Raw genomic sequence first — 26,543 nt, 5'->3', positions numbered from 1 at the left:
GACCCACTGTCACTGTTGTCACTGCTAAAACACTGCACCCACTGCCTCACTGTGTTCACATCCACTGTTTGGTCTCAATAAATGTCCAGCAAGCATTGATGAATGTCAACAGGTGCCTTTTTTGATGCATGGAGAAATTCAGTGACATGCCATTGCTTCTTAAGCACGTCAGACACCATTCTCTCAGACTGCCTCTCCACTGCCATCACACAGCAGCAACATGTAACGGAACATTGATAGAAGGTTCAACCTCTATGGACATACCACCAATATCCACTTCTGACACCATGGGCCAACAAAATAAAATAGGAGGCATTACTTTTAGAGCAGCCCTCATATTAAAATGACTTAAAGCAAAAGAGAGATGAAAGAGTGAAGGAAGAAAAGATCCTGGCTAACACCAAGCAGGACAGAAAATTTGCAAATAATGTACTTAAAAAAGAAATCTCGCTCTAATGCCAGCCTGTGGCTTTTCCCAGAAGAAATGGAAGTAACAAACAAGGGAAGTGAGAAGAAGTCTTCCTTTCATGTTGGTCTTAGGCCACCCAGGCTCAAGTAATTTTGCCACTCAACTTCAGGTTCTGCTTACAAGAAAGTTAACTAGTTAATAAGATGGCATCTGCCTGAAATTTGGAAACTCGTGTAATTACATGCACTATGGTCTGCAGAGAAAACACATACTGTAAGTAATATGTTTTCAAAAGCAGCCATTATCTGTTTGCTCTCCTGGAGGGAAGCCACGAATGGTTAATTCCCCAACAAATCAGAGCCCAGTGGTGCTAATGACAGGGTAATCAAGTGATGGCTATTCATGAAATGCTTTGAAATTACTTCCTAATTGACTGATTGCAGGAGGAAGAAAAACTTCCTAGACTTCAAATTCAGGCCAATTTAAAATTTTCTCCAACTCCATCTCTCCTCTCTGGTGTCACTACAGTCCAAGCCTAACATTTATGACCAACATGAACAATGAATTTAGGAGGGTGGGAGACACAAGTTCAGGATGGGAATCACACTCAGATAGAGATTCTCAGGGTAGAAGACTGTCCTTTTTGTTTCTAGGGATGTGCTATGTCACACCTTGAAGCACCTGATCTGCAGACACATAAATAAGTACCATTAATCATTTTTAAGAAGGTACCAGCTTTAGATCAAGCTAAACTAGCAAGAGTATAAATGAGGAAATCCACAGAAAAGCAGGGATGTGCCAGCACAGCATTTGTCTTGCATCTTTTGCAAGTTCTGTTCTTCCTTTTTAGGCACTGCAATATATTTTTAAATAAAACAAGTACAGAAGAGTAGGCAATCTCTCTCATGTTATTTCTGAAGGCTTACCCCAGAGCCTGACATACAAAGCTTTTGACATTTGAACTCTCAGTACAATATCCAATTTTTTTAAATTTTTTTATTTTTTTACTAAATTCTGCACTGTTAGCTACAATTTTTTGAAAACCTTCAATAAATCTCCTTCACTGCTAACACCAAAAAAGCATACTCATGCTTAAAGCCATAGTAATTTAACATAGGGCACAGATTAGAACTGGTAACATAATTTTAGCAGAGCAAATGCTTACCAAAGATGCCCCTTGTTTATGTATTCAGACTTGAACTGATCACCAGATTTGGGTTGAGGAAGGACTCCTTCCTTCAGTGAGCTCAGTTTACAACATAAGCTTGTGTATAGGACTATTTGGATGTTCCAACTGCATGAATTACTCTGTGATAAAGTCCCAAGCTTTGGATACTTTAGAGAACAGCAAAATTTCTTACAGGGTATTTGGAAGCAGAAAGTGAGAAAGACACTGGGATCCGCTGGGACCTTCAGTTCGCAAAGATATACAAAGATTGAGATCACTTCTTGAATACTCCTGATTTAAGTTTATTCCAGAAACCAGTAGAAAGCTGCAAATTTCACATAACTAAACACTGCATTTTGCAATACCCAAAATATTTAAGCAGAGGTTTACTTAACATCTGCTAATACTGAGTTTGGATATTTCTAAATAATATCAGCAAATTATTAAAAACCCATTGCATTGCACAACCAGGCAGTCAATAAATATCTGTTCAGCTGGTGGTTAAGTCTGAACATACAGCTTTCAAGTCATCAGCAGCAAATTTATCTTTAATTACAGAAACAAGACACACGCAGCTCAACCACATAGGGCAACCTCAGTTATTTGAAGACCAGGTTTCTCAATAAAACTTGCTGCCTAAAGAAAAGCTTGTCCTTGAATGCTAGATGCTAAAAACTAGGTAAGTAAAATGAAGGCTAGCCCAGCAGAATATTCTCCTATGTACAGGTACAGCACAAACATACCAAACGAGATGCATAGGGAAGTCCAGTGAACACACAGTGAACCTCCAGCTGTGGTATGGAATATGGGCAGAAATACCAACATCAGAGCCATTTCTGTCCCATTTCTTCTAAACTCTTCACCTTTGTAAAGTGACTATATGAAAGAAGCATGTCTGCTTCTTTCCACAACTAGAAAACAGAGGGGAGATGCTTTGCCTATATTCTAAAGTGCTTTTTATTTGGAAAGTTCCCAGTCAGGAAGCCAATGAGAGCAAAGCAGAAGCCAGCCATTTCACTACAGTGCTGGATTTACAGACGCAGTTAGTTTCTCTATTCAGTTCACTTTGCATTTAGTAATTACAATAAATCTGATCTACTTTGTTCACAGCTAACAAACATTTTACTTTGGAGGTCCCTCCTGGCACTAGGGAGTTCAGAGTTCATTTTGGTTCAACGACAACTGCCTGTTCTTCACTTCTATATGCTCCCTGACATCTCATTGTAAATGGATGAAGTTACCATGTACTGCGATCTCCTTGGTGTCTTGGATGAGGGTGTTGCCTGCAGCAACCTGCACAGTGACAGTGTTCATCCCCTCCTCACTGAAGATGTAGGAGATGCTGCTCTCCAGGGTGATGAGGGGCTGCAAAAGGGAAACAAAAACAACAATATCCAAATCAGGATGCAATTAACTTAGGCACAACAATCAGCTGAATAATCCACCAGGCCAAAGTATCCTCTTACCCCTGGCTGATACAGGGTGCTCAGATCTGCGTGTTCTGCTCAATTCAAAAAGCATGTGATCTGAATGCTACCCAATGAGACCATTCCACAGACTAAGTTTTCTCTCACTTCACTAAATACCTCCTGAAAATTTTTTCCACTGAACTGCAACTCATTACGCTATGAATGCCTCAGCAGAGCACAGCCAGTGATTGCAGAATTAATGCTGCAGAATGCAGTATTGTAAACACACAAGCATGAACACTCAGCATAGTTGCTTTCTCAGCTGTCCAAAACAGAAGGTACAACTCAAATCAGCATTTGACTGAAATCCAGAGACAGAGTACTTCTTCAAACAACTCATCAGATTCAGTACCAGCCCCTCTTAAGAGTCACAGAATCATTAAGGTTTGAAGAGACCGCTAAAATCATGTCCAACCATTCACCCATCACCACTATGACCACTCACAGAATCATAGTATTATTAAGGTTGGAAAAAACCTTCAAGATCATGAAGTCTTGCCATCAACTCATCACCACTTTGTCCATAAATCATGTCCCTAAATGCCAAATCTCCACAGTTCCTGAACACCTCCAGGCATGGGGACTCCACCACTTCCCTGAGCTGCCTGTTCCAATGCCTTAACACTCTTTCTGAAAAGAGAATTTTTCTAATATTCAACCCTTGCTAGTCCCATTACACCTGCCTAGGACAATAACTGGACAGGGAGACCACAGTTTGGAGGCACCACCATGCTGTCACTTGGGGTGAGGATGTGGCCAGTAACCCTGTCCAAAGTCACCTTTGGATGTATTAGGGGCTCCCCAAAACCTCAAGAACTCAAACAGCTCAGCAAGCTTTGCTCTCACTTACAAGTGCAAATCCATGATCTATCTCAAAGCAACTCTGCTCAGAACAGAGCAATGGCACCAAATATTGTCTTGCCCACATGTCAAGTCCGTAAGGCATAAGCCACCTTCAGCTATAAAGCTAGCAAGTTATGTTAAGAAGACTTAAAACATGGCATAACACCTATAGACACTACTGTCTGAATGCAGCTGGATGGCTTCCAGAATAAAGCTGAGCAGTATTTGGCTAGTTCCAAACGGTGGCAGAGAAGGCTGACTTTATCTACATCTTCTCAAATACATCCTTGATAGCATTACAGCTATCCCCTTTGCACAGGAAATTCTTAGAGATACACATCTAGAGGAGAAAAGTGCACCACATTTAGGGAAAGAGATTCACTTATTGAAAATCAAAGGTCTTGCCCTGATAGCGCCTTTGAGCTGACAGTTGGTCTATAGACAAGCCCTTGTTTGGATTAAACCATTACAATAGAAACAGTGATACAGTCTCCATTTCAAAAGTACTTAGAGGTCTAAGAGCACAGACAAAACAATTGTACCATTACAGCTGTCCCTTCTCCAAACAGATTTGTCTCCAAAGAAAAATATCCTAAACTTTCACTTTCCAGCTCTCACACTTAATCCCATCAGACTGATAATTTGCCTGCATTTCAAAACAGTGACTATACATGTCATATTCATAGACAAATCAGTTTTCATTGGCATAAAACCAGGCTGCCAGAGAGATTTTTCCCCTGTAGAATGCCACCTTCATTTGACCTCTCATACATTACCTGAAAAAGCAATAAAAGAAAAGCCTGTCTGAACACTGGGATGGCAGCTTGGGGTAGCTCTGGAGTTGCAGCTAACATATACTAAGATACACATCCTGGACAAGCAGAACAGACCTACATTAAAATTCAGTGATATTAGCAATATACTTGGAGGTTACAGCTTGTGATTATGTGCAAAGGCAGAAAAGAGGAACCAATCTGGTCTTTAAAATTACTAATTCCCTTCTGTGTGTGTATGCATGCTGGACATTCCATTATCATGGCTGATTTCACCTCCATCATGGAGTTTTAACATTCAGCCAACTCCTTAATTTTAATTCAGGCACCAAGACCTGGAAATCAACTCTAAATTAAATCAAGTAGTTTAAGGTTCATTTGCTCAACCTATTAGACAGCTGGACACATTTATTAAACTGGACCTGTGTTAATCCAAGCAAATTGGCCTTTGGGTATACTGCAAAAATTAGTACAGTAGAAATTCAGTACAACGACTCCAGCAAGATGTTGAGGGCAACAGAAGGATCTCAGCCAGGTTATTGGAGTGTAAGACAACATTTTCCTGTGCAACAGCACAGAATACCACTATGAGAATGCACAGTGACACAAGACACATGGTTTTGCTTGGGATGTCTATGGGCTGATCAGACATAGAAGCTGCTATTCTTCAGCACTGGAATCAGAGTATAACAATGCCAGACAGTTACTGTGCACAGTATTACACACCACATCCCATAATTCACAAACAAATCAGCTTGCCCAGATTTGACCAGTACTGAGTGCCACAGTTTGTTCACGAGACACATATCAAACATCGCAGAAGGAGTTTTTATGTAATTCAGACTACTGTTTTGGGGAAAAAAAATAAAACTATAAAGCATCTACTGCTGTATCTACATGTATTGCTATACACTGAGAATAGCTAAGCAGCACAACTGAAATACACAAGGTAGCTGGAGAGAACACAAAGAAAGAATACTGCTCTGGATTTTTAATTGTCTGCAGATAAGAGGAGCCATCTCCTCTGATCTGTATCTCAATGTAATTCAATAACACATAAAACCACTCCAAGGAATTAAAATTTTAGCTACTCCACATACAGCTATGTCCAAATCATCTACACATCTACACCTGCCTGTACTCTACTGAAATTTGAACTAGATGATGGCTTAAGTAACAGATCCTATTTACAAGAGAGATCCAAACACCACAGCAGATGGATGAAAATCCTTAGCAAACAAAATTGGTTTTCTCCACATTTTCTATACTAATTTCTATTTCAAAAAATCTTCTACATTAAGGACAAAAGTCTTGGCAGAATAACTATGACACCTAGATTGCCTTCAATATAGTAGAAAATGACATGACTTAATCTGCTTTTTGTAAATAAAAGCAGATTCCAAATTGAAAAATAATGGCAGTACAATTCAGTGCTGCCACTATTTTTCATGGAGGATAGTGCCTGTGTCAGCTGTCTCACACCTGAAACCTGCATTAAAAGCTGTCACTAACAAGCAGTTCTGCTCTCTCCACTAGAAAACACAATCACAACTTGTAGATTCATTTACTTTAATTATTGATAGAAAAAGTTTTTCATGTTAACTTTTTGCCAGCATCTTCAACATTCCCTATAAAGAATTCTCATCTCTATTTATCTATTTATCTATCTATCCAGCATATGAACAATAGTCACAAACAGAGCTTCATGAGTTTCTAACTTGAAATTCTGGCTACAACTGGTTATTTGTGTGATTCTGTTTGAACACCAACAGCTTTAAAGTATTGTGTTGGAATGTAGTGTTATATACAGCATACTGGTACATAATGGAAACACCCATGGTTATTTGAACACTGGCAGTTTTTAAATAGTATTGAAAGCCAGTATTATCCCATACATAGAGATATATAATTCAGTTACATTGCAAGTGAACTTTGGTAATAACAGTGGTCTTCAGAGCTCAGTAGGGCAGATAACAACCAGATGTAAAAAAAAAAGTAACTACTTCTAAGAATAATGTGAGAGAGGAGGAAAAAGATACACAGAACTGAAGTTTAAAGTAATGACAACCTTTTTTTAGAAAGTTAATAGAAGAAAATAACATAAAATAAGCAATGACATGAAGTTTTCAATGGGGTTAAGGGAGTTCCCTGTCTGGTACAACAAGCTTAGCAAATAAATGTAAATCAAAGGGCAACCGTACCTTGGTGCTGTTACCAAACCACCAGAAGTAGGTAAGTGTGCCTGCTTGACTGGGCCAAACTACTGCAGTAATGTTGACATCCTTATTCCTGATAGCAACAAAAGGGACACTCAGATGGACGTGCTCCACTGGACCTGTGGGAAGTGACACATTATTAGAGGTTCTGAGTTAAAACTTCCCAGTTTAGATGTAAACAGCAAGGATTCTTCCCTTAAATGAATCAAAACACTGTCAGCAGTGAAGCGCTATTATAGATATACAAGAGAATTTCTGAAGCCAATAAGCAAAAGACATTAAATTAATAAACAAAATCACCCTTTTTTTCCCCCACTCAATTCTTGATGAACCAAAAATGTGCACTTCTGACACTGCTAACTTCAGACAGGATCAGGACTGTGTTTAGAAGATATTTTTTTAAATGCAGTCTGAGGGATAACAATAAACTGGTTTTGCACAGGATAGGGCAGGCTGCTGTTGAAGTCTTGATGGAGTTGTAGATGCCCATGTTCACTGCAGGGGAGTTGGACCAGATGAACTTTAAAAGTCCCTTCCAATTCAAAAGATTCTATGATCCTATGATAGGACACAAGAGAGAAAGAGCTTTGTTGAAAATCTGCCCAGTGAGCTAACTAAGATTAGTAGGCAAACCACATTAACTAAGTTGGCTTAAACCTGACTATGTAAGCGGTGTTTATGAGTTGATTAAATATGCCTTCACAGTTCCTCTTTAGAAGGTATTTAAAAAAAGATTGATGATTTGGGGCAAGAATAGTAAATCTTGGTATCATTTTGACTTTAGACTGACTTCGAAAAGCTGATGGGAAGCCAGTCAATAGCAGCAAAAAAAGGCAGGAATAACTTGAAAGATGTGTGCATTGGCATATCGAGGGGTTTTTTTACAACATCATAAGAATTTGTTTTAAAAAGAAGTAAAAAGAAAACAAAACAAACAAAAAAACACCAAAACATAAACACACACCAAACATCAATGTAAATTACATCTATTAAGACCAAATGTCCAGAATAAGTCCAGTGCACGAAGTCCAGAATTAAGAAGAAAATTCCTCTTGCCAACCACAACAAAAAAGTGTAAAAAACATTTAGGTTTTTGGTTTGTTCTTTTAAAGCTTTTCCTCCTATCTCAATTTCTTCCTCCTCATCAAATATGCCAATTTTGCTTATACTGAATTCCAGCTGGTAACTGGTGTGTTACTGAGTCCTTCTTGAATGGTACCTTTTAAGATACAGCAAATTGATTGACTATCACTATGAAAAGGAAAGAATGAGTAAGAAAGGAGGATTTTTCTAATATAAAATATTAAGTCGAGGAAGCACAGAATTGCTGATTTTAACTGAGATTATCTAGTTATGTTACCTCTCAGCTTTTCAAATATGAAATGGGGACATTAATTACTTCACCTACTTGGATGACAAGAATACTGCAAAGCAAGAGCTGTTCCTTTACCACCAGAATACAGAGCTCGAAGGACAGAACCATATTCTAGGTTTTGGCTCTCAGTTTAATTCCCCTTTTCCTAAGGGATCCACCAGCAAGTCATTCCTGAAATTTGCCTATAGAAAGTACACAGGATTCCCATGAAGAGCAGGATCCCCCAAATATTTTCTGACAGTGCAGTAAGAAGAAAAATGCTAAAATCTTGCCTCCATTTAAATGAGGGGATGAGCAGCTTGAAAGAAGATTCCACAGAGGTGAAAAGATGACTGCTCTCTGTTAAAGCTAAAGGAGAGAGAACTACTGTTGCTTGAAGCCCAGGAGCTCCTTTCTCTTTCTCTCTCTTTTTTTTTTTTTAAAGCACAAAGTTCCAGCACCAGACAGACATTATACCAAAGGTGATTTATATAGCTGCCATTCTGCCTGTACAATTGAGCTTCAAGGGCAAACCTCCAATACTGACTAGTACATCAAAATATATTAAAAGTCTAGTACTATTTTTTTTTTTTTAATTCTCACTGTTAGTGCAAATGTAAATGTCTGGAAAATACTTCCCTAGAGATAATGATAATAAGCTGGCCATCTTAGAAGGCCACAGAAGTCAAAGAAGAGAGATCTGAGAAGCTGAGGGAGAAGAGGACACAAATTAAGCCTAACAATTGCCCCTCTTCTGCATTCTGTTCTAAAATTCTCACCATGGAACAGCAGTTCCTGGGAGAAAAATCAGATAATCCTTACAAAGTTTGTTGTTATTACCAGGTAACTATCACTTTTGTCAGCTAATGGTCCAAGGTGAAGAAAAAAACAGTTAATGCTCTAATAACAGGTTGTAAAATGCAGCCATGATTGACTTTGAGGGAATTATGAGCATAATAAAAGCTTCAAGGAACATTTATTCTTTCAAGCAGGGAGCTGGAGATTTAAAAGAAGAAAATAGTTCTCACATTTTGGAATTGTCGGACTTGTTTCCAGTGGGAAAGCTCAAGCACAAGACTGGCAGAATAGAATACTTTCTGACAGGCTATGGGAAAAGATAGACATGTCTCAAAGCACCATTAAGACCACAACCAAAGAGATACATCTGAACACAGAATCAGTTGCTTATCCAAGGGACCTAGTAGTCTTATAGCAGGACAAAGAACCAAGACCTTCCTGGTCTCATCGTGGGTTCTCTCCTCCCTTCTGAGGCTTTGATAAGGTCAGTCAAGGGCTCTACAATTCTGCTCGTGTGTCAGGTGGAGAGAAATTAGACTCATCTATGTAACAGTGATGGAAAGTCAGAAGCGCACGTCAAATGCATGAAGCACAAATACCACAGCAGTTCTCCGTACATCCACATCCCAGGAAATACACTCATCACAATGATTTTTGTTTTATTTAACATGTGCTGAAAACATAAATACTGAATAAAAATGCAGCAGGTTAATCTAAATCTCTTGGTATCAGAAGCACACTAAAAACACATATCTGGATTTTGTTTCATATGCTGTTTTACCTCTGACCTTTTCAAAATCCTTCTAAAGCTCTTCTCTGCATATGCAGACAGTAAATACACTTTTGTTAAAAGATGCTTCCTCTTTATTAAATAAGCCCAAAGTTGCATATATATATGTGAGGTTGCATGCACTCTGAAGCTGCAAGAATTTTCAATGAGGTTAGGATTTTGTCCAAGGAATCTAGCAGGAGGAAGTACTTACAGATCACATGCAAAAAGAGGACAGCAGTGTCAGAGCCCAAGCTGTTTTCTGCATATGCTGTCACCTGGAAGATTCCAGCACTCTTATATACATGCCGGATGCCATCTTCAACAGGGCTGAAATTTGCATAGGATACTGCGATGCCATCCCCAAAATCAAGTTGAATATTTGTCCTCTGGAGATCACCCTGCAACAAAGAAGGTTGGATTAGGGAACTGGGCTGATAAGAGTGATTTATATTACATTCTATCCCACTGCTCAGCTCCATTTCATCAGTGTGGACACAAAGTCATGACTTTACTAAAAAAAGTCAAGCTTCATTCTGATCCAAAAGGGACCAGATTCAAATCCGTGCCAGCTAACTACTTACCATTAATGCTTAGAGTAGCTGAACATTTGCAGCTGTTACTCTGTCATCTTGGATTTAGAGATTTTGAGAAAGCAGAATGTCAAACATGTATATATCAAGGGGATCATATTTGATTCTTCTAGTACAATGCATGGTTGGGTTTATGTGTCACTGCAAAGGGCAGGACTCCGCACAGCCCTTTGCTGAATGGGTGACATCCAACAAGCACTTTCATCAGAAGCAGCAAGATGGGAGGCACTACAATGATGGGAGGCTGGATGCTAATTGCTAGATGCAATTCCCAGGTGTAAATGGAAGCCTTGGGAACATTCTGGAGATAGATTAATAATTGATGATACTGACATACTTGGGTCTAGCCTAACCTAGTTTTCAGGCTTCCTGAATAGTCAATGGAAAAGAGAAAAAGAAAGGTAACAGACCAATACATGCTACTCTAAGATAACTGAGACAGGTGACACGAATTATCTTCTGCAAATATCCATCTCTGTACCCCTATGATAAAAAGTCTAGATAACTAATTTCAGCTAGACTGAAATTCATGTAACTTCTGGATGGCAGAATTTATAAAGGTTGAGTCCCACACAGATGACTGACAGCTTTTGTCTAATGCCAGTCAACACAGAGATTGGACCCGGCGATACGCAGGAGAATGCAAGAGAAGATGAGAAAATCCCTACTAAGATTACTGTCAATGATAGCTATTAAATGAAGGAGAGAACAGCAGACAAGAGATTCCAGCATTGCAGGTATTGTCTAGAAGCAGCAGCTGCACTGCTTTAGTTTAAATTACGTTTTAAACCACCATAGTTGAACTATAGAAGTGTCTGTTATTTCAGTTTCTTGGAGTCTTACTACGTATTTGTTCTCAGCTGACTAAAAGTAACACAAAACAAGTCTAATTTAAACAGATCTAAAGCCCACCACAGTGATTTCACTAAAGTGAAATAAAATTATACCCTGATAATACCTGTACAGCTTTCTGTATATATACAAGCTGTGTTAGCTCAAATAATTTATCAGGAAAAGGGCTCCACTGTATTTACCCTAGGCGAAAAAGATGCCACTACCTTTTAAAGATGATCCCAGCTGTACTGATGATGAGTTCTCACTCATCAATTCTTGAGTAATAAAAAACAACAAATTAAAAATCTCTGCTTCTAAATGTATGTGAGGGTTGTTTTTTTTTTTTTTTTTTTTTTTTTGTTGTTGTTGTTGTTATTTTTAATGTTGTTGTTTTTAAAGAAAATGTGGAAGTATTTCATAGCCATCTCATAAGTCCCATTTGCTGTAAGCACACAGGGTTAACATCAAAGCTAATGTCAGTTCCAGTCCATACTGATCTAAGCAGGGGCAGTAACCACGTAACCCAACTCACAGCCAGTTCTGATGTACTTCCAAGCCCTTCATAGGCAGGTCAGAGTCTGCACAGTCCTCCATTTGCTGGAAAAGACCACTGAAGTCAGAATTCACAAAAGTCTCTGGGCCAGTTGTTGTGCAAAAGAAAGCACAGCTTCATAGAATCACAGAATGGTTGGGTTGAAAGGGATCCCAAGGATCATTAAGTTCCAATCCCCCTGCCACATGCAGGGCCACCAACCTCCAGATCTGGTACTAGACCAGGATGCCCAGGGCCCCACCCAACCTGGACTTGAATGCTTCCAGGGATGGAGCATCCACAGTTTCTCTGGGCAGCCTGTTCCAGCACCTCACCACACTCTGAGTAAAGAACTTCCCTCTGACATCCAACCTAAACCTTCCCTCCTTCAGCTTAAAACCATTCCCCTTTGTCCTATCATTATCTTCTGGAGTAGGCTTCCTACATAAAATATACAGATTAGATGAAGTGAAGACATTGACAGGGACAATCACATTGTGACAGTCCCCAAGAGTTTTAGATCTGACAGCACCAGATTTCTACTAAGCAGTACTTTTCAGGTTTACCTGGGTGTGGAAGAACACAGTTTTCAGCCTGGATTCTGACCATGAATCCCTCTGCCCTTAATGATTTTTTCTATACAAACAGTAATGGCAGCCCTGACAGAAGCAGGATGCAGTGTTTTGCTACTGATTCCAGTTTCAAAAGTGCACCTGATCTTATCCTCTGGATGGAAACATGGAAGCACAGACAATAGACCAGACTACATTACAGTAGCTCTTTGAGACCTGAGTATGCCGCACAAATTTTGTCTTGCCTGCATTAACAAATCAGGGTGGAGAAATGGTATTTTCAGGGATGATTTTGCCTTGAGAGTACATCTGGAATCTTCAAGCACATACCCATAAAGTCTAGCTTATTATGTAGGTTTTGAAATATGGGCATTTGATTACATGTGCTAGATATCTCTTCTTTCTTGCTCCACCATTCCCATTTCATACAGGCCAGGGGAATATTGCCATTGACTTTATTAGGAACCATATATTTTCACCTCTCTCCTATTAGGACATTAAAATTATAGTAGGAAACAAAAAGAAAAAAATAAAAATAGAGTGGAAATAACAGCAAAACCTGTATCTATAATACTGAGTAGCCAATAACATTGTTTCGATAGAGAGGTTTCTTTTTAAGTCATTCAACAGCAATCTCTAACAGGGACAAAATTACTCTCTTGGGATATGCAGTTATTTGATAGAAAGGCTCACACAGCTTGTTAAGCCCTTCAAAACTACTTCTCGAGGGAATGTACTAAGACCACAAGCTCATCTCATATGAAAGACACTGAACAGAAGATAAAAGTCAGATCTGGGCTGGATTCATCACTGGTGACCTCGGGCTGTCACTCCAGTACCTATCACAGGAGCTCTCCTCTCTTGCCATGCAATTCTATTTTCTCCTTGCTTCTCCAATTTGATTCTATTTGAAAAGAGAAGGTTTGAAGCAGAGAAATAGGAAGTGACTTCTTGTGGCTAAGTACCACCTAATTATGAGAGTTTAGTCTTCAATGAAAAGCCAGCCCATCACACTAATTTTTTCTTTCTCTTTTCCATACCTCTGTATCCAGTATATAAAATAATAAAAGAAGTGTTCGCCCCACATACAATGTCAGACATTCTGGAATTTGTAAATTTAAATTAAAATAGAAGCTTTTGGAGACATTTCAAATGGATAAAATTAATTGCTTTCTATATATAATCAAGAGGCACATTTATTGCTTTAAGCCCCATAAGCTACCAAAAGCTCTGAGCTAAGGGCTGTCACAAAGACTGGAGCTCTGTATGCAGGCACCAGTGGGCATGCAAATGGTATGGAACAGGTGGAGAAGAGTACTGCCACATAATGGCCTTCCAAAGTCATCACCCCAACATGACCCTGGAAAAGTTTTCTTATCTGTATACATAAATAATATATTTTGGTCATGAAACCTCAAATAACCCACATAAAGGCAAAGCTCAGGGAAGAGCAGGCAGAGTACTGAGATCAGAAACAAAGCAAAGCAGGCACAGAAGAGGCTTGGGAGGAAATTTTTCTTCCCATTGCATTCAGAAGCACACAATCTTGTTTCTGCTGAATCTAAAGGTGTTCCTCTAATGAAACTCTCAAACTGTGTAAAAATATGGCACATCTGTGGCTACATCTTTCTATAAACATGGTTCAGTAATCTACTAATAGATGTTCAGAGCTCTAATACTTGCTCAGTCTTGTACTTTGAATAGTCACTGCTTGCTTTCTCAGCTCACTTGCATTTACAAACCTGTTATCAAGCTTTGCCATCACCTTGTAATTACCGAAAGAGGGAAGCTGTGTGATGGCATAAACAGAAGACAATGGAACCAAACAGTTCACTATCTGCAGCTGCCACCTAAACAATCATTTAAGCCTGAGGGGCAGGCTTTCAGAGAGGAGCTGAGGATATACAGGAAAGATCAAGTAAAAAAAAAAAAATCACAGATCTGGTCAAGAATACAACTCCTTTAACAGCATACTGGCAGTCTTCAGTCTTCGTGCTCCAACTCAAACAAAAAGCAGAAAAGGCTCTTGTTTCCTCATGTTTTTCTGCATATATATGCAGAGAAGTCACAGCACAGCCCCATACCTCTAAAAACAAGGCAAGATCATCCGTCAGTGCATTTCTTTGTCATTGCCACACACATATCCTGAATTACCACTGTGAACTACACTAAGACTGAATGTGCAAATCCTGAGAAATATTGTTTTCCAGTAACTATAATAAAATATTATTTTATCATTGGACAACATAAAGGTCAGTCACACACCAGTATACTGTGGGTGCATGTCCTTCTAGGAGGTAGAAAGGAACTGGTGGCTAAACACAAAGTTACTGGTCAGGATTAGTCTGCAGGAGTAGAAGGGCTGAACAAAGGTCACAGAGAAAGACTCAGTTGCAACAAAACCTCCAGCAGACTGTGCAGAGAAAGTGAAGTGAGGAAAGAATTAATCTCTATCACAGTAAGATATGTAATAATAAAGATTTCTCCAAAAATGATTTCTTCCAATTGCTGAGGAATATTTTGATGACAACTCATTTGTTTTGCTGACTTTTCCTTCAAACAGTTTCAGGTTCATACTGAAAGACTGAAATACTTTTCCCCAAAATCTCAGGCTGTTTTATAATTTTCCCCTTTTAAAATGACCTTTTATTTTAAGAAACAAACTCAACATACAGCTCTCTGTAGAGCAAGCTGTACACCCACAAAAACGTGTTCCTGCAAATACCCTTTCCTTAGGACAAAAATTGTTCCAATGAAATGTTTTTCAACAAAGGACAGAGTCAACACCCTCACATAAATATGTGCAGCAGCATCTCTATTCTCAGAAGCTCGTAAAGGCTCCACTCTTCAGCTACTTTGACTGCTGCCTTATTCCCCATCTGTTTATCATTCTTTGTACACAGCAGTTACGCTTGAATTCCTTAATAAATTACTACTAGATTCCTAATTTTTAGATTATGTCTGTTCTTTTCTGAACTCCCACTCACTAGTGTCTATACAAATCGTCTTACCATGTCAAGTCTGCAGAATATAAAGGAATCAGCCATGTAGACAGGAAATTCCCTTTGTATAAAACCAGAGCAAGCATGAATCTCTGAGGAAGTATGTAAAGAAGTCCTGTCAGATTAGTGTGGTTCCAATGAAACACATAGTTACTGGACAAGTCTTTAAATTAATAGAAATGTATGTGTTTAAAAATAATAATAGTAATAAGCTATCACAAGAAAAAATACTTCTCCATGGTAGCATGCTCAGGCTTAGAGTACCTTATATTCTTGAAGGTCTAGGTGGCCAATGTAGTCTACTCTCCTCCCTGTAGGGGAGTGCAGTAGCTGCAAACAGAGCAGTCACATACACCCCTAGACATCAAATCACAGACCAGAAAAGGCAAAAATATTTTGAGAAAAACAAAGGCATACAAAATGCCTTAGCTATCTAACTGTCCACCAGGCCACAAGACTCCAGTGGCAAGTGTTGCAATGTATGTTTTCATTAAGCAGAGGGATACCTGATTCAGACCACCAGAAATACCTCAATATTTTGATGCTTCAATCACCAGCATGGCACTGTATGTTTGTGCTACTGTCAGCTAAAGGAGGAATCCTACCACATTAAAAATAAAGCAAATACACACTGGGGAACTTGGAGGTGGATTGAGGAGGCTCCATTCCTACTGCAAAGCAACCATGTTTAAACATCCCTCACTGCTTCCCATGAGCCTGAACACTTCCTAGCATTCTTAACCTTTCCTAATAATGCTTCACCTAAGATGGAACTAACAGTTAGCAACCCAGAAACTGGGAAATGGTAAGCATAAAGACTCCTTCTCTGACTCACAAACTCCCTAAACTGCAGCTCACTAGAAGCAGCAAGAAGCTACTGGGAAAATAAGATTTTGACCAGATCTCCGGTCATTCTTCAGCAGCATCCTTCACTGGTAGGCAAGATAACCAGGCAAATACACATATGAATTGACACAGTATTATTTGCTTCTACATTTCACGTACAGCTCTCTCATTAATTCCACCAGGTCTCAGTAACGTTGCCTGATTTCTCTTCTCCTCTTAGCTGCCTGACAGATGAAGGGAAAAAAGTACCAGTCCTGCCATGCTGTGAAAGACTTGCTGAGTCTGGAAACACACCTCTTCCATAAGGATGATGAAGGTGGCATTGTGCCCCTGCTCTGTGACCAACTTTCCATCGCTGGTGAGGATGTGCAGTCCTCGAGGTGCTTTTCCAGGGCACTTCTCCATCTTGGCCTTATACTTCTCCCGCAAGCCATCTGTGCAGTTATTGGACACAATCCTTCGGTACCTGGGGAGCAGAAATGAAAGGAAATTGGGCCAGGCAACGGGTGGAAAGGTTTCTTTTTTGTTTTTATTTGCCCATAATAATGTATGCATTTTCTCAAAGGCTAACTGCCTGTATGACTCCCTGACTAAAAGGAAGAATCACAAAACTAACACCTTATTAAATCAGAGAAAACCAAACAAATCACAATCCAGCCTTCTCCAGAGATTCTCAGCAGCACCACTGGGAACAGGCACTTATTATGGAGGTCAATTACCCTGTGTTTTTAAAAGACTGAGAATTCTCCCAGTTTGCTATGCCTGCAGGATTGCCCCCTGCATCCCAGCTTTTTATTCCATTGTGTCTGCCTCCATTCTGCTAGTAAGCACTTGGAAGGATCGGGTAATGGCTTTGTCCAGTTCAATTTTAAAATTATTCATTGAAAAGGTTTTTCTCTTGAATCTGCTTGGAAGATATTAGCAAATTTGCAAGATGCTTGACTATTCCCAGGGCTGTTGACAGAGATTAACCCTTTCTGGTAATTTCACACTAAAACATAGGGTTGGCTAAGAAGGTTCAGATTCCAGCAATTTTCTCTTTGTTCTCTGTCAAGAAGGCCACAAACAATCACACTGGCCAGGGCTGTCATTACATCCCATACTTATAGCAACCTTTGAGATGAAAGGGTATAGGGGAATGTTGTTTCTGAAGCAAAACAACTCCAGACTCACAGCAGCCACATTTTCTTCAGCCACTCCCAACTATCAACCTTAAATCACCCTGCCCATAATAAACAGGCATGCAGAATGCGTGATTTAGAAGCAGTCCTGTAGACTCTTCAGGGCCTGCAGTGTCTGAGAAGGAACATCACAATTTTGCATCAAGTGCAACCAACATTTATATTATCACCCACACAACAGAATAGCATTTGCAAATGATGTCACCATAATAGACCAACATTTGCTGTATGTTCTGGGTATAACCAAGAGAAACCAGCACGTGTCTTGTCTGAAATTTCACTGCACTGTGTATACAACATGAAAATAGCAGGGAAAAAAAAAAATCACAAGGTGAAAACTGTTCATTTTAGCCTTACCAGAAGCTATAATGAATACGAGCTTTAAAAAAAGAAAGAGCTTCAATGAAATATAGGGTGAAATACCATGAACCTGCTCTTTTAAATGTTCAGCTTTCTCTTACATGCACCTTCTGGATTCGTGTTTTAATTTTGAAGCAGAGGAGCTTCAAAAGTCTAGGCTCCAAGGATTACATATCACTTGATAGCAATACAATATCTACATGTCACTTATGTTAATGTTCTTCTCCCTGTCTCTGAAGAATGAGGCAATGTTCCATACAGACGCAGCTGCAAACATTACCACACAAATAAGATTGGACAACAGCCAAGCAGAATGTGGAGAAAAAGGTCAGACCAGGTTCTCTTGTCTACCAAAACCAGAAAACTGTCAATGTTCACTTACCCAGTGCTGTTCAGATAGCTTTGACCAATGCTGCAGTCCTTGGACAGGGAGGATGGACTGAACCAGAAGGCTGGGATACACTGGTTGTTGTTGTGCCTCTCATAGCCGTAGTCACTATGGAGACAATAAGTCATGAGTGTATTTCTGTTCCTATTCACTGGATTTAGCTCACCTTTAAGCAATGCTTTGCTCCCCAGTGTGTGTGTTGGCAGGTCTGGATGGCACAGCATTGCGGATTAGGATCATTTCGAGACAAAGTGCCTGATTCGTTTGTGAAACCTGACAACACCAGAACTACCAACATTGCAGAACACCAGAGAACTTCTGTTTCTGTTGGCATCAAAACATGAACAAGGATTCAGAAGAAAAATAATATCGTTAATTTTTTTCCCCATTAATTAATAATCATCATATTTGCTGGATTCTTTTGGCTCACATGCTTTTTACAGTCTTTGCTTTTAGAGAAATTTGGACTAACTCCACAATGATGATACTTCTTCACAAGGAAGTACTTTGGAATATGAAACAGTAGGAACATTTCTTGAACAACTAGCTTAGGTAGGTCTATAAACATGTACGTTAATGGCTCTTTGACCAAGCTAAGGCTGGCCTATTAAAAAAATAGCTTATGTTTTTCCAACCCTAAATTAAAACAGCACGGACAATACGGTATCGAAGGATTACACAGTATTGTGTTAAGTGAGGAAGTAATCCAGAGTACTGATGCTTCCTTAGATTACCAAAGAGTAGAAGCATGTGTAATTGCATTTAAGACTATTTTTACAGCTTCCTTTGCATGCCAATAACAATGATGAAGCAATGGGATTAATCCAAAGCTTTCCACAAGCTTTAATAGGCTCTCAATCGAGTTTGTATGCATATCCTTTATTGGCAGGCTGGATTCAAGGGGTAAATAAAAACGGAATCTAGATTTTCGCCTGAAGCAGGTTAACAAATGCCAACAAATTAAACCTATGTGGAAACACAGACATTGCAGAAGTCACTGCCTTGAAAACACTCTAAGCACTTTAGGACACTCTGGGCTTTATCCCTTCCCCTGTTCAGGGTCTGAATTGCCAGCAGAATGTCTCCAGGAGGAGCTTTGGTGAGACAAAATTGTGTTATGTCTCCAGTGACCCCAGATGCTACTTTCCTTTTTGGAGGGCAAAAATTCTGCAAGCTACTTTAAAAGGTTCAGAGATTCCCTAATGTTCTTTCCCTCAACATTCAATTTAATCATTCTCAGTGGGTCCGACCTGCACAGTCAAAAATGCCTGGCAGTGACTTGGTAATTAAAAATATTCAGGAGGAGCTGTACTTTGCCCCAAAGAAGAAAAGAACTGCATAAATATTTAATAAAATTAAAGACAACATTGCTGTATGCCCTTAAGGTTCTGTGCTTGTTCATTAACTTCTGGTAAATGTATATTAAAACCTTGCGTGCTGCCCACCTTCCTTCTCATGAGCCCCAGGGTTTGCATAAGTTAAAGAAATAATCAAGTCCAGCTGCTGTGCTGTCGTTCTCAGGAAAGCTATCTTGACAGAGTAAATAAAGAAGCAGGAAGAGGGAAAAGAAAGATCAGTAAGCATTTTAATAACACTTCTGAATTCATTCTGCCATTCTCTGTCAAAAATGGCCAAGCTTTTATTTTTAAAATGATGGTGAGGGTTGGAAGAAATCACCCCTGACCTTGACTTGTGAGTATTTGTTGAATTGTGACCCCGGATTACAGTTTATGCCCCTGAAATTCAGATTAGCCTCATAACTAACAGCAGGAAACTGATATCACTGCAAGATGAGGCAGACAGGGGCAAAGGCTCTATGACCAAATGAGAAGGAGAATAGTTGTCACAGCTTGTGCTGTAGGGCTCCTACAGACATTTGTTCCTTCCGCACAGCTCTCAAAGACAGGCGTGATCAAACCTCGTAGTGTGGGATGCTCCTTAAATAGAACAAGCCTCCAAAATTACTTACTGGAGAAGACTGGAGTCAGTCTTTTAGGACCTGCTGGTCACTGTACTCACACAACACAGGCTGTCAGTCCCTCTCCTTTCTCTGCCTTTCCATGGGATGCGCTCAGTTCACAGATAAGAGAAACCAGTTGGCGTATCCAAGAACAACTGATGATTGCAAACCTAACCAGACAGGCTTAGTAGATATCTTCCTTTTCAAAAGCACCAACTGAAAGAGTAGGAGTGGTTTCTCCATCTGTAGGTATGTACAGTGGAGGCATATCTCTATCAGAACCCCCGTATAGAGACTTTTAGTCAGCAAAGAGAAGAGGTGCTCCTCAGTATCTGCCATTCTCATGTGAACATCCAAAAGAAGGCTGATGAATCATATCCTAGAATAATGTGTGTCTTGTCATGCACTAAAGGACTACCTCATCCCTTAGAAGTCAAGAGTCAGAGTAGATGAGTATGCCTCTCCTCTTTGAAAATCGTCTTTAAGATAAATTGAGGTTAACACCCCATTAACAACTCTATTAGCACATTTAGGTTGATTTTTCTCTTTTTTTCACTACAGTTGCCCCACCTTCTTCCAATCAGCCCTTAAAAACTAGCATCAAATCTTACCCTTAATGCAAAGCTAGTCCTTCTGATTCTCCATTAGCAATGGAGACAAATATACAATTAGAAGTTAGTTGGCAATGCAGAGTCTGAAACAAAAAGCAGCTTGCTGTCCTCTAACTATATCTCCTATGCAGGACTGGCAAAGTTAACAGCAATATTCTCTCATGTTAGTGGGAAAATTAAGCAAAAATGATACCAAACGCATGCAAGGATCAGGTCAATTAAACAAAAAGGTGCATTCTGATGCAAACACTTTTTGAGGCAGAACAGCATTTAAGGCCAATTTAGCTACTGCAGTTTTCCACTTCAGCTTAGAAAATATAAGCTTCACTGTGAAATTATAAAGCTGGCGAGGCACAAAGCAAAGAGCAAACTCATAAGCCTCTCCAGAGATTAGTGCTTGGTGCGGCTCAGAGGCATATGCCAATGCCAAGGGCAGATACTGCAGGGCAAGATACTTTGTTCATCCTGTAAGTTCTCAGGATGAGAACAAAGGGAAAGATCTCCTGAGTCAAGCTAAGGAGTCTCAGATGTAATTTTGGCATCAGGAACAAATTAAGCATCCATCCAGATAAGATGAAAATCTCTGCTCTATTTCCCTGAACATCTTACAGAGACAAACTACTCCAATATTCAATAAATCACTCTTGTCTGTATTTTTATTCATTTTTTCTGTATTTCAGTGTGTTCACAATCTGAAAAGAAAGGAGTCTCAGCTAGCCTAGGTCCAAATAAGTGTGCAGACCTTGTGCCTCACATTTCTTCAGGCTGCATTCAAAGATAAGTGAAGTTTTCATGAATCACACTGATACTAAATCAGACTGATTCTGATAAACTGCTATAAAAATGAAAATCAGTTTTCTCAGGGTTATTTTCAACCTCATTTAAATGATGTTCTGATCATGTAGGCTCAGACATCACAGCTACTGACAGTCTTAAATCCTTCAAGTATTGCCTATCATGGGTTCCCCATAGGATACCCTTGTACAGAAATCCTGGACTGTTACATATTTCTCTAACTCCTGTCCCTGAGCATACAAGCAGTATCAAAGAGCAGTTCTTTCTCTGTTTATATTTTTAATATAAAATAATAAGCTGCTTTCAAAATGACCTTACAGCAGTTCAGAAATAAAAGCCCCCCAAAATTAGAAATACCGGTATTTATGCAAAACAAGATAAGGGTGGGCTGTGCAGTCACATCACTGAGGCATTTTCTGAGATTTATCAGTAAAACACTGCTAAAAAAACAACAAATTGTTCCCCAGAATTCAAAGGGATCATAATCTAAAATGTGTAAGTTTTGCTAGCTTGCTCCCAAGGTATTCAATGACCTTTGAAGTGAGTATAGAGAAAATTCCCTTTTCCTACTATAAAGGACATGCTTTGGACCAAAGAGAATAGTCCTGACTGTCACTCTTTTAAAAACGATGGACGTAAGAATGTCAATCAGTACTCACATTTTTCTGCTTCTGAATTCCAGGCTTGGATTTCTCACAGAGATTAACAAAAATCCCCTGCAAACAATAGGGACGCATCTCTCACATGGCAGATATAAGGATCACATTTATGCTACGTGGTGCAGTCAAATTCACAAAGCTGCATGAGACCCAGTTTCCCCATCAGGTTCTCTGTTCAGACGGTAGTTCAAACACTGCCAATGCTACAGAAAGAAGCTCTGCAAAATTTACCAAAATTACACACTCACCATTCAAAGTCCCCTTGACCACAGATACATGGTTCAGACACCACAGTTTGGGAATAGTCTCGACCCAGGGAACACTGAGATCCAGGCTTGCGTTTTTTATAGATCTTCCTCTCACCCATGACACAAGGTTCCCCCTTTGGCAAGGATAAGGAGGAGAAAGAAAAACAGAGAGTTGTAGTAGCACCTGGGCCCTAAACCATGCATTTTACAAGGAAACAAAAGACAACAAAAGCATGCATTTACCACAGGGAGAGTTGAGAGCTTAGAGTCTAGCTGCCTGTCATGGCTCTTGACTGCAAACTCAAAAAGCACCTTGGGAGTACCCACAAGCACTGTGTTCAGCACTTGAGTTGGGATGCTAGCCACAGTGCACCCATAATGCCTGAGTATGCAAGCCATCACCTGGTCATGTCATATTTCAGAAGGCACCCACTACAGCTTTAGTCCTATGAATTATCCTGAGAAGAAATGGGAACGAACCTCTAGGTTTCTTCTACATGTCAGATAACACTGATAATGAGAAGAATTGCTTGAGCCTGAAACCCAAAATCAAGTGTCAGTTTCAGGAGTCTGGCTCCCCTCTTCTTTCTTTGGTAGACTTGGCTTCACTACAGGCTTCAAGTAATTTTGATGACATGTTACGTTTGGTTTTCTGCACACAAAGTTTTTCAAGAGCACTACTGTGAATAGCTTATCTAAAAGAAACGTTTGACATTTTGGGGAGTTGTTACAAGCAGAATTTTCTCTGAGGCAGAAATAATTTATCTACATAAAAGTAAGAATAAAAAGTCAGCGTCTAATTGAAATATTTCTCTTTCCCACTAATAGCGATTCCCAAGATGGTTGCCTGACCACACACGTCCTTCCTTTTCTTTCATTTAAATTTCTTTCATGTATTCTCTTCTATAACTTTAGTCATCTGATACATCCTTGCCTTATTAATGTTCATTTCTAATTCATGGGTTTCATACAGGAAAATCACAGTGCCAGTAGTTCTGGCTTCACTTTAGTTCCCCTGCAGGGAGTGGGACATCATACTGGTAGCCCATAACCTATAATGAATCTTCAGAGGATATTGCACTCCTTCAGTTCAAGCAGCTTTAGGATCCAAGTATATCCAGTACAAAAATAAGACAGAATGTATGAAAAGAAAAGTATGTATCATTGAATAAAATAAAATAATTTGGTTTTCTCTAGTGGCTTTTATTCAAGGACTCCCCAGAGCTTTATATACATCTGCAGGACCTGAAAGGTGAATAAATGTTTTTATTTTCATGTTTGAGTATGGAAAATAGAGGCAAAGTGAAAGAAAATTATTTTTCTGAGTCACTGATAGAGCTACAAGGAGTTCAATGTCTTCTACAATTCAATCACAAGGTGAGGTTTTACATTGTCACGAGCACCAAGGGCAGAAAGATCCATCTGGTAAAACGGAATATTTTCATACAGAGAGAAGTTAACAACTTCTCAAACTTGCTTGGAGAAGACTGACCCCATGTTTATTTATGTGTATATTTCAGGGGAAATAAAGCATCAACAGGTTAGAATTGTGACTTGATGTATGTAAAAAACATGCTCTGCTGAAAAGAACATATATATAAACACAGGGTAACAGAAAAGGAACCCCCCCCCCATCTCCTCCCTATACAGTCAGAGTACCTGATTGTGCAAATGCCAGGTTTGGTAGTCATCTTTGTTACACTTCCGGCTGAAGATAGGCTTGTAGTCCACCTTGACCAGCTGCCATTCAGAACGGAGACTGAAGTGACCAAAAATTCTAAGAGAGAGGGAAAAAGAAAGAACTATAATCAGGCAGGGATATTCTTCCACTAAGCACAACGAGCTTTGAGTCTAATGCAAACATCTAGGTATCGCTCAGAACAGTAAAGAGCCACACTAGAAAGTTATGCATCTAAAAAAATGGGAGGGAGCTACTCTGATGAATATATCTATTTTGTCTGCCTCAAAATCAATCCTTTTCTTCGTTTAATCAGTCTCTTCACTGCTCAGCTGCCTGGTTGCACAAACTTACTACTTCCGAATTGTAAAAGATACACCTGATATAACATTTGGGACTGTAGGCAAGAAACCTGTAAAGATGGCAGCCTCCCTTCTAACTTGTAAATGCAACATTTTTTAAAAAAAGCACTTCTACAACTAGTAGGAGTGGGATTATAAAGTGTCACCACTGTAAGGTTATCAGTTGAGCTTCTTTTTAATTCTTTTGAGTAGGTCATGCATCATCAGCAGTCAGTGACCACAGTCCACAGTTCAATAAAGTGAGTAATAAGTTGATTTTCAGGATGAAAACAACATATTTCCCACACAACTCCAGGAGACCTCAAGGCTCATGCTGAGACAAGCTGTTGGAGCTGATGGGTCAGCACTCAGAAACAAAGGGGAAAGGACTCACTGTAATTTGTAACCAAAGCACAGACCAGTTGCAAATAGGATCATGAAAGTGATCATATGAAATTAAATAGCATTGGAGCCCAAGTTTGAACCTTGCTGGCATGTTGGCAGTAGAGACAGTTATCAAACACAGATCTCTCTAAATCCCTTCCCACCTACACAATCCTCCTTCATCTGCAGGGGAAACTATATCTAGTATCTTAAGTTTCTAGAAAAGAAGGATCAAAGCAATGATGAGCACTGGTGGTACACATCACCAAACCACCATCATCCCAAAGACTAAGGGAATTTTCCTATTCCCTTGGTCAGCCATGGTTTTCTCAGTAAGAAGCAGTTTTTCAAACAACTGCAGCTGGATTTCCAGAGAAGTATGTAATAGGAGGAGATCAGGGCAGGGATAAAGGTGACCAGACTTTAAAAGTCATAACACAACAGTACACATATTCATTGGCTGGGAGAGCACATTAAAAACAGAACAAAAAAACCCCACAACGATTATGTTGATTTGTCATTAGAACAAAATGTCTTGGTCATGTTCAATGAATACATAAAAGAACCTAAAAACTCATTGTCATTACTTATCCAAAATATGAGTTCTGTATTAAAAGATTCCGTGTATATGAAACTGAAATCTTTTTTGACAGTCATTCAGCAATGGCATCATATTACTCTTACAGCAAAAATCAGAAGGCAGAGAAAAAGCATTTTTTTCACTACATATATTCCTATATGTTATTTCATATATCTTCCACTAATCTACATTTTCAACCAAGCCACTTACAAGAATTAAAGTTTTTAATTATTCCAGACTAGAAAAGAAAGATTGAGAGATACAGATGATTTACAAAATTCCCTATGAAAGTGAAGCAAAAGAAAAAAATTATCTTGAGTTTCCAGATCTGCAATCCAGATTCTGCTGTGACCCCAGTGTTACTCCAGTTTCCCAGAATTTTCACTGTAATCACTCACTGTTTCTGGCTTTGCTCTCACCTCACTGCCCAGACTACTAACTTCAGGACAAATCATGACTTTGCCTTGTTACTGGATAAATCCCACCAGCTCTTATGCCACAACTGCTTTCACTCCATGCTCTTTAGGGTGCTCATCTGGTCATGGTATTATTGCACAACTGGGCAGCTCTCCCATGAATCTTGTTTGACGCATGACTGAAATGTCATTCCTGCAAAGTAGCAACTCAGCAAACTGAAATCATTTAGCCCAGCAGGTTTATATCAGTTCAGGATTTGACCTGTGTGTGCGTAACATAGAAGACAGAGCAAGGGGAAGGGAGAACATACAAACATTTGCCTGAACCCAAAAGATAACAGTTAGAGAAAACCAACACTTTGTCACCATCTGAAGGAAAACGTTCCTAGGAGTGAACCTTAACTAACTGTTCAAGAAAGAAAGTAAAATGCTTCTTTGTGCTACAAAAATCAAGCTACTAAAAGCACCGGAACCCTTGCTTTTTAAATCTGTTAGAGCAAGCTAAAAATCCTCTGCCACTGAAATTCTTCCGTGATAACAATAATTAATGGAAAAAAACAACGATTCCTAAGTGGAAGGCTATATATTAGCATTCCAAAAGCACAGAGCATTAGCTACTCTTTAATTAAATGATTTCAAAGAAGATCTTTGTATATAATTGCTATAATTTAGATGGAAACAATACTACTCTAAATGTAATTAGAGGAGTGTGAACAGAGAGGGATGTTTTTCTCTGTGCTGCAGAGATGGTTCTGGGTCACTTG

General features: G+C 39.4%; 1 protein-coding gene across 2 annotated transcripts in view; it reads right to left on the bottom strand.

Moving 5' to 3' along the window:
* The window catches only part of SORCS3 (sortilin related VPS10 domain containing receptor 3), a 266,625-nt gene that overhangs the window by 9,089 nt on the left and 230,993 nt on the right, over positions 1-26,543 (bottom strand). For both annotated transcript variants that reach the window (XM_090145482.1, XM_090145483.1), the window contains exons 15-21: positions 24,040-24,157; positions 22,381-22,514; positions 18,102-18,215; positions 16,473-16,644; positions 10,014-10,200; positions 6,864-6,997; positions 2,819-2,942 (exon numbers count right to left, since the gene is read on the bottom strand). In XM_090145482.1, coding sequence (XP_090001608.1) covers positions 2,819-2,942; positions 6,864-6,997; positions 10,014-10,200; positions 16,473-16,644; positions 18,102-18,215; positions 22,381-22,514; positions 24,040-24,157 — 983 coding nt within the window. The remainder of the gene's footprint in view (positions 1-2,818; positions 2,943-6,863; positions 6,998-10,013; positions 10,201-16,472; positions 16,645-18,101; positions 18,216-22,380; positions 22,515-24,039; positions 24,158-26,543) is intronic.

Source organism: Phasianus colchicus, chromosome 8 (assembly GCF_987193195.1).
Source record: "Phasianus colchicus chromosome 8, bPhaCol1.hap1.1, whole genome shotgun sequence".
Taxonomy (NCBI): domain Eukaryota; kingdom Metazoa; phylum Chordata; class Aves; order Galliformes; family Phasianidae; genus Phasianus; species Phasianus colchicus.
The sequence above is the reverse complement of the archived record's forward strand: the minus strand, read 5'-3'. Positions and strand labels throughout refer to the sequence as shown.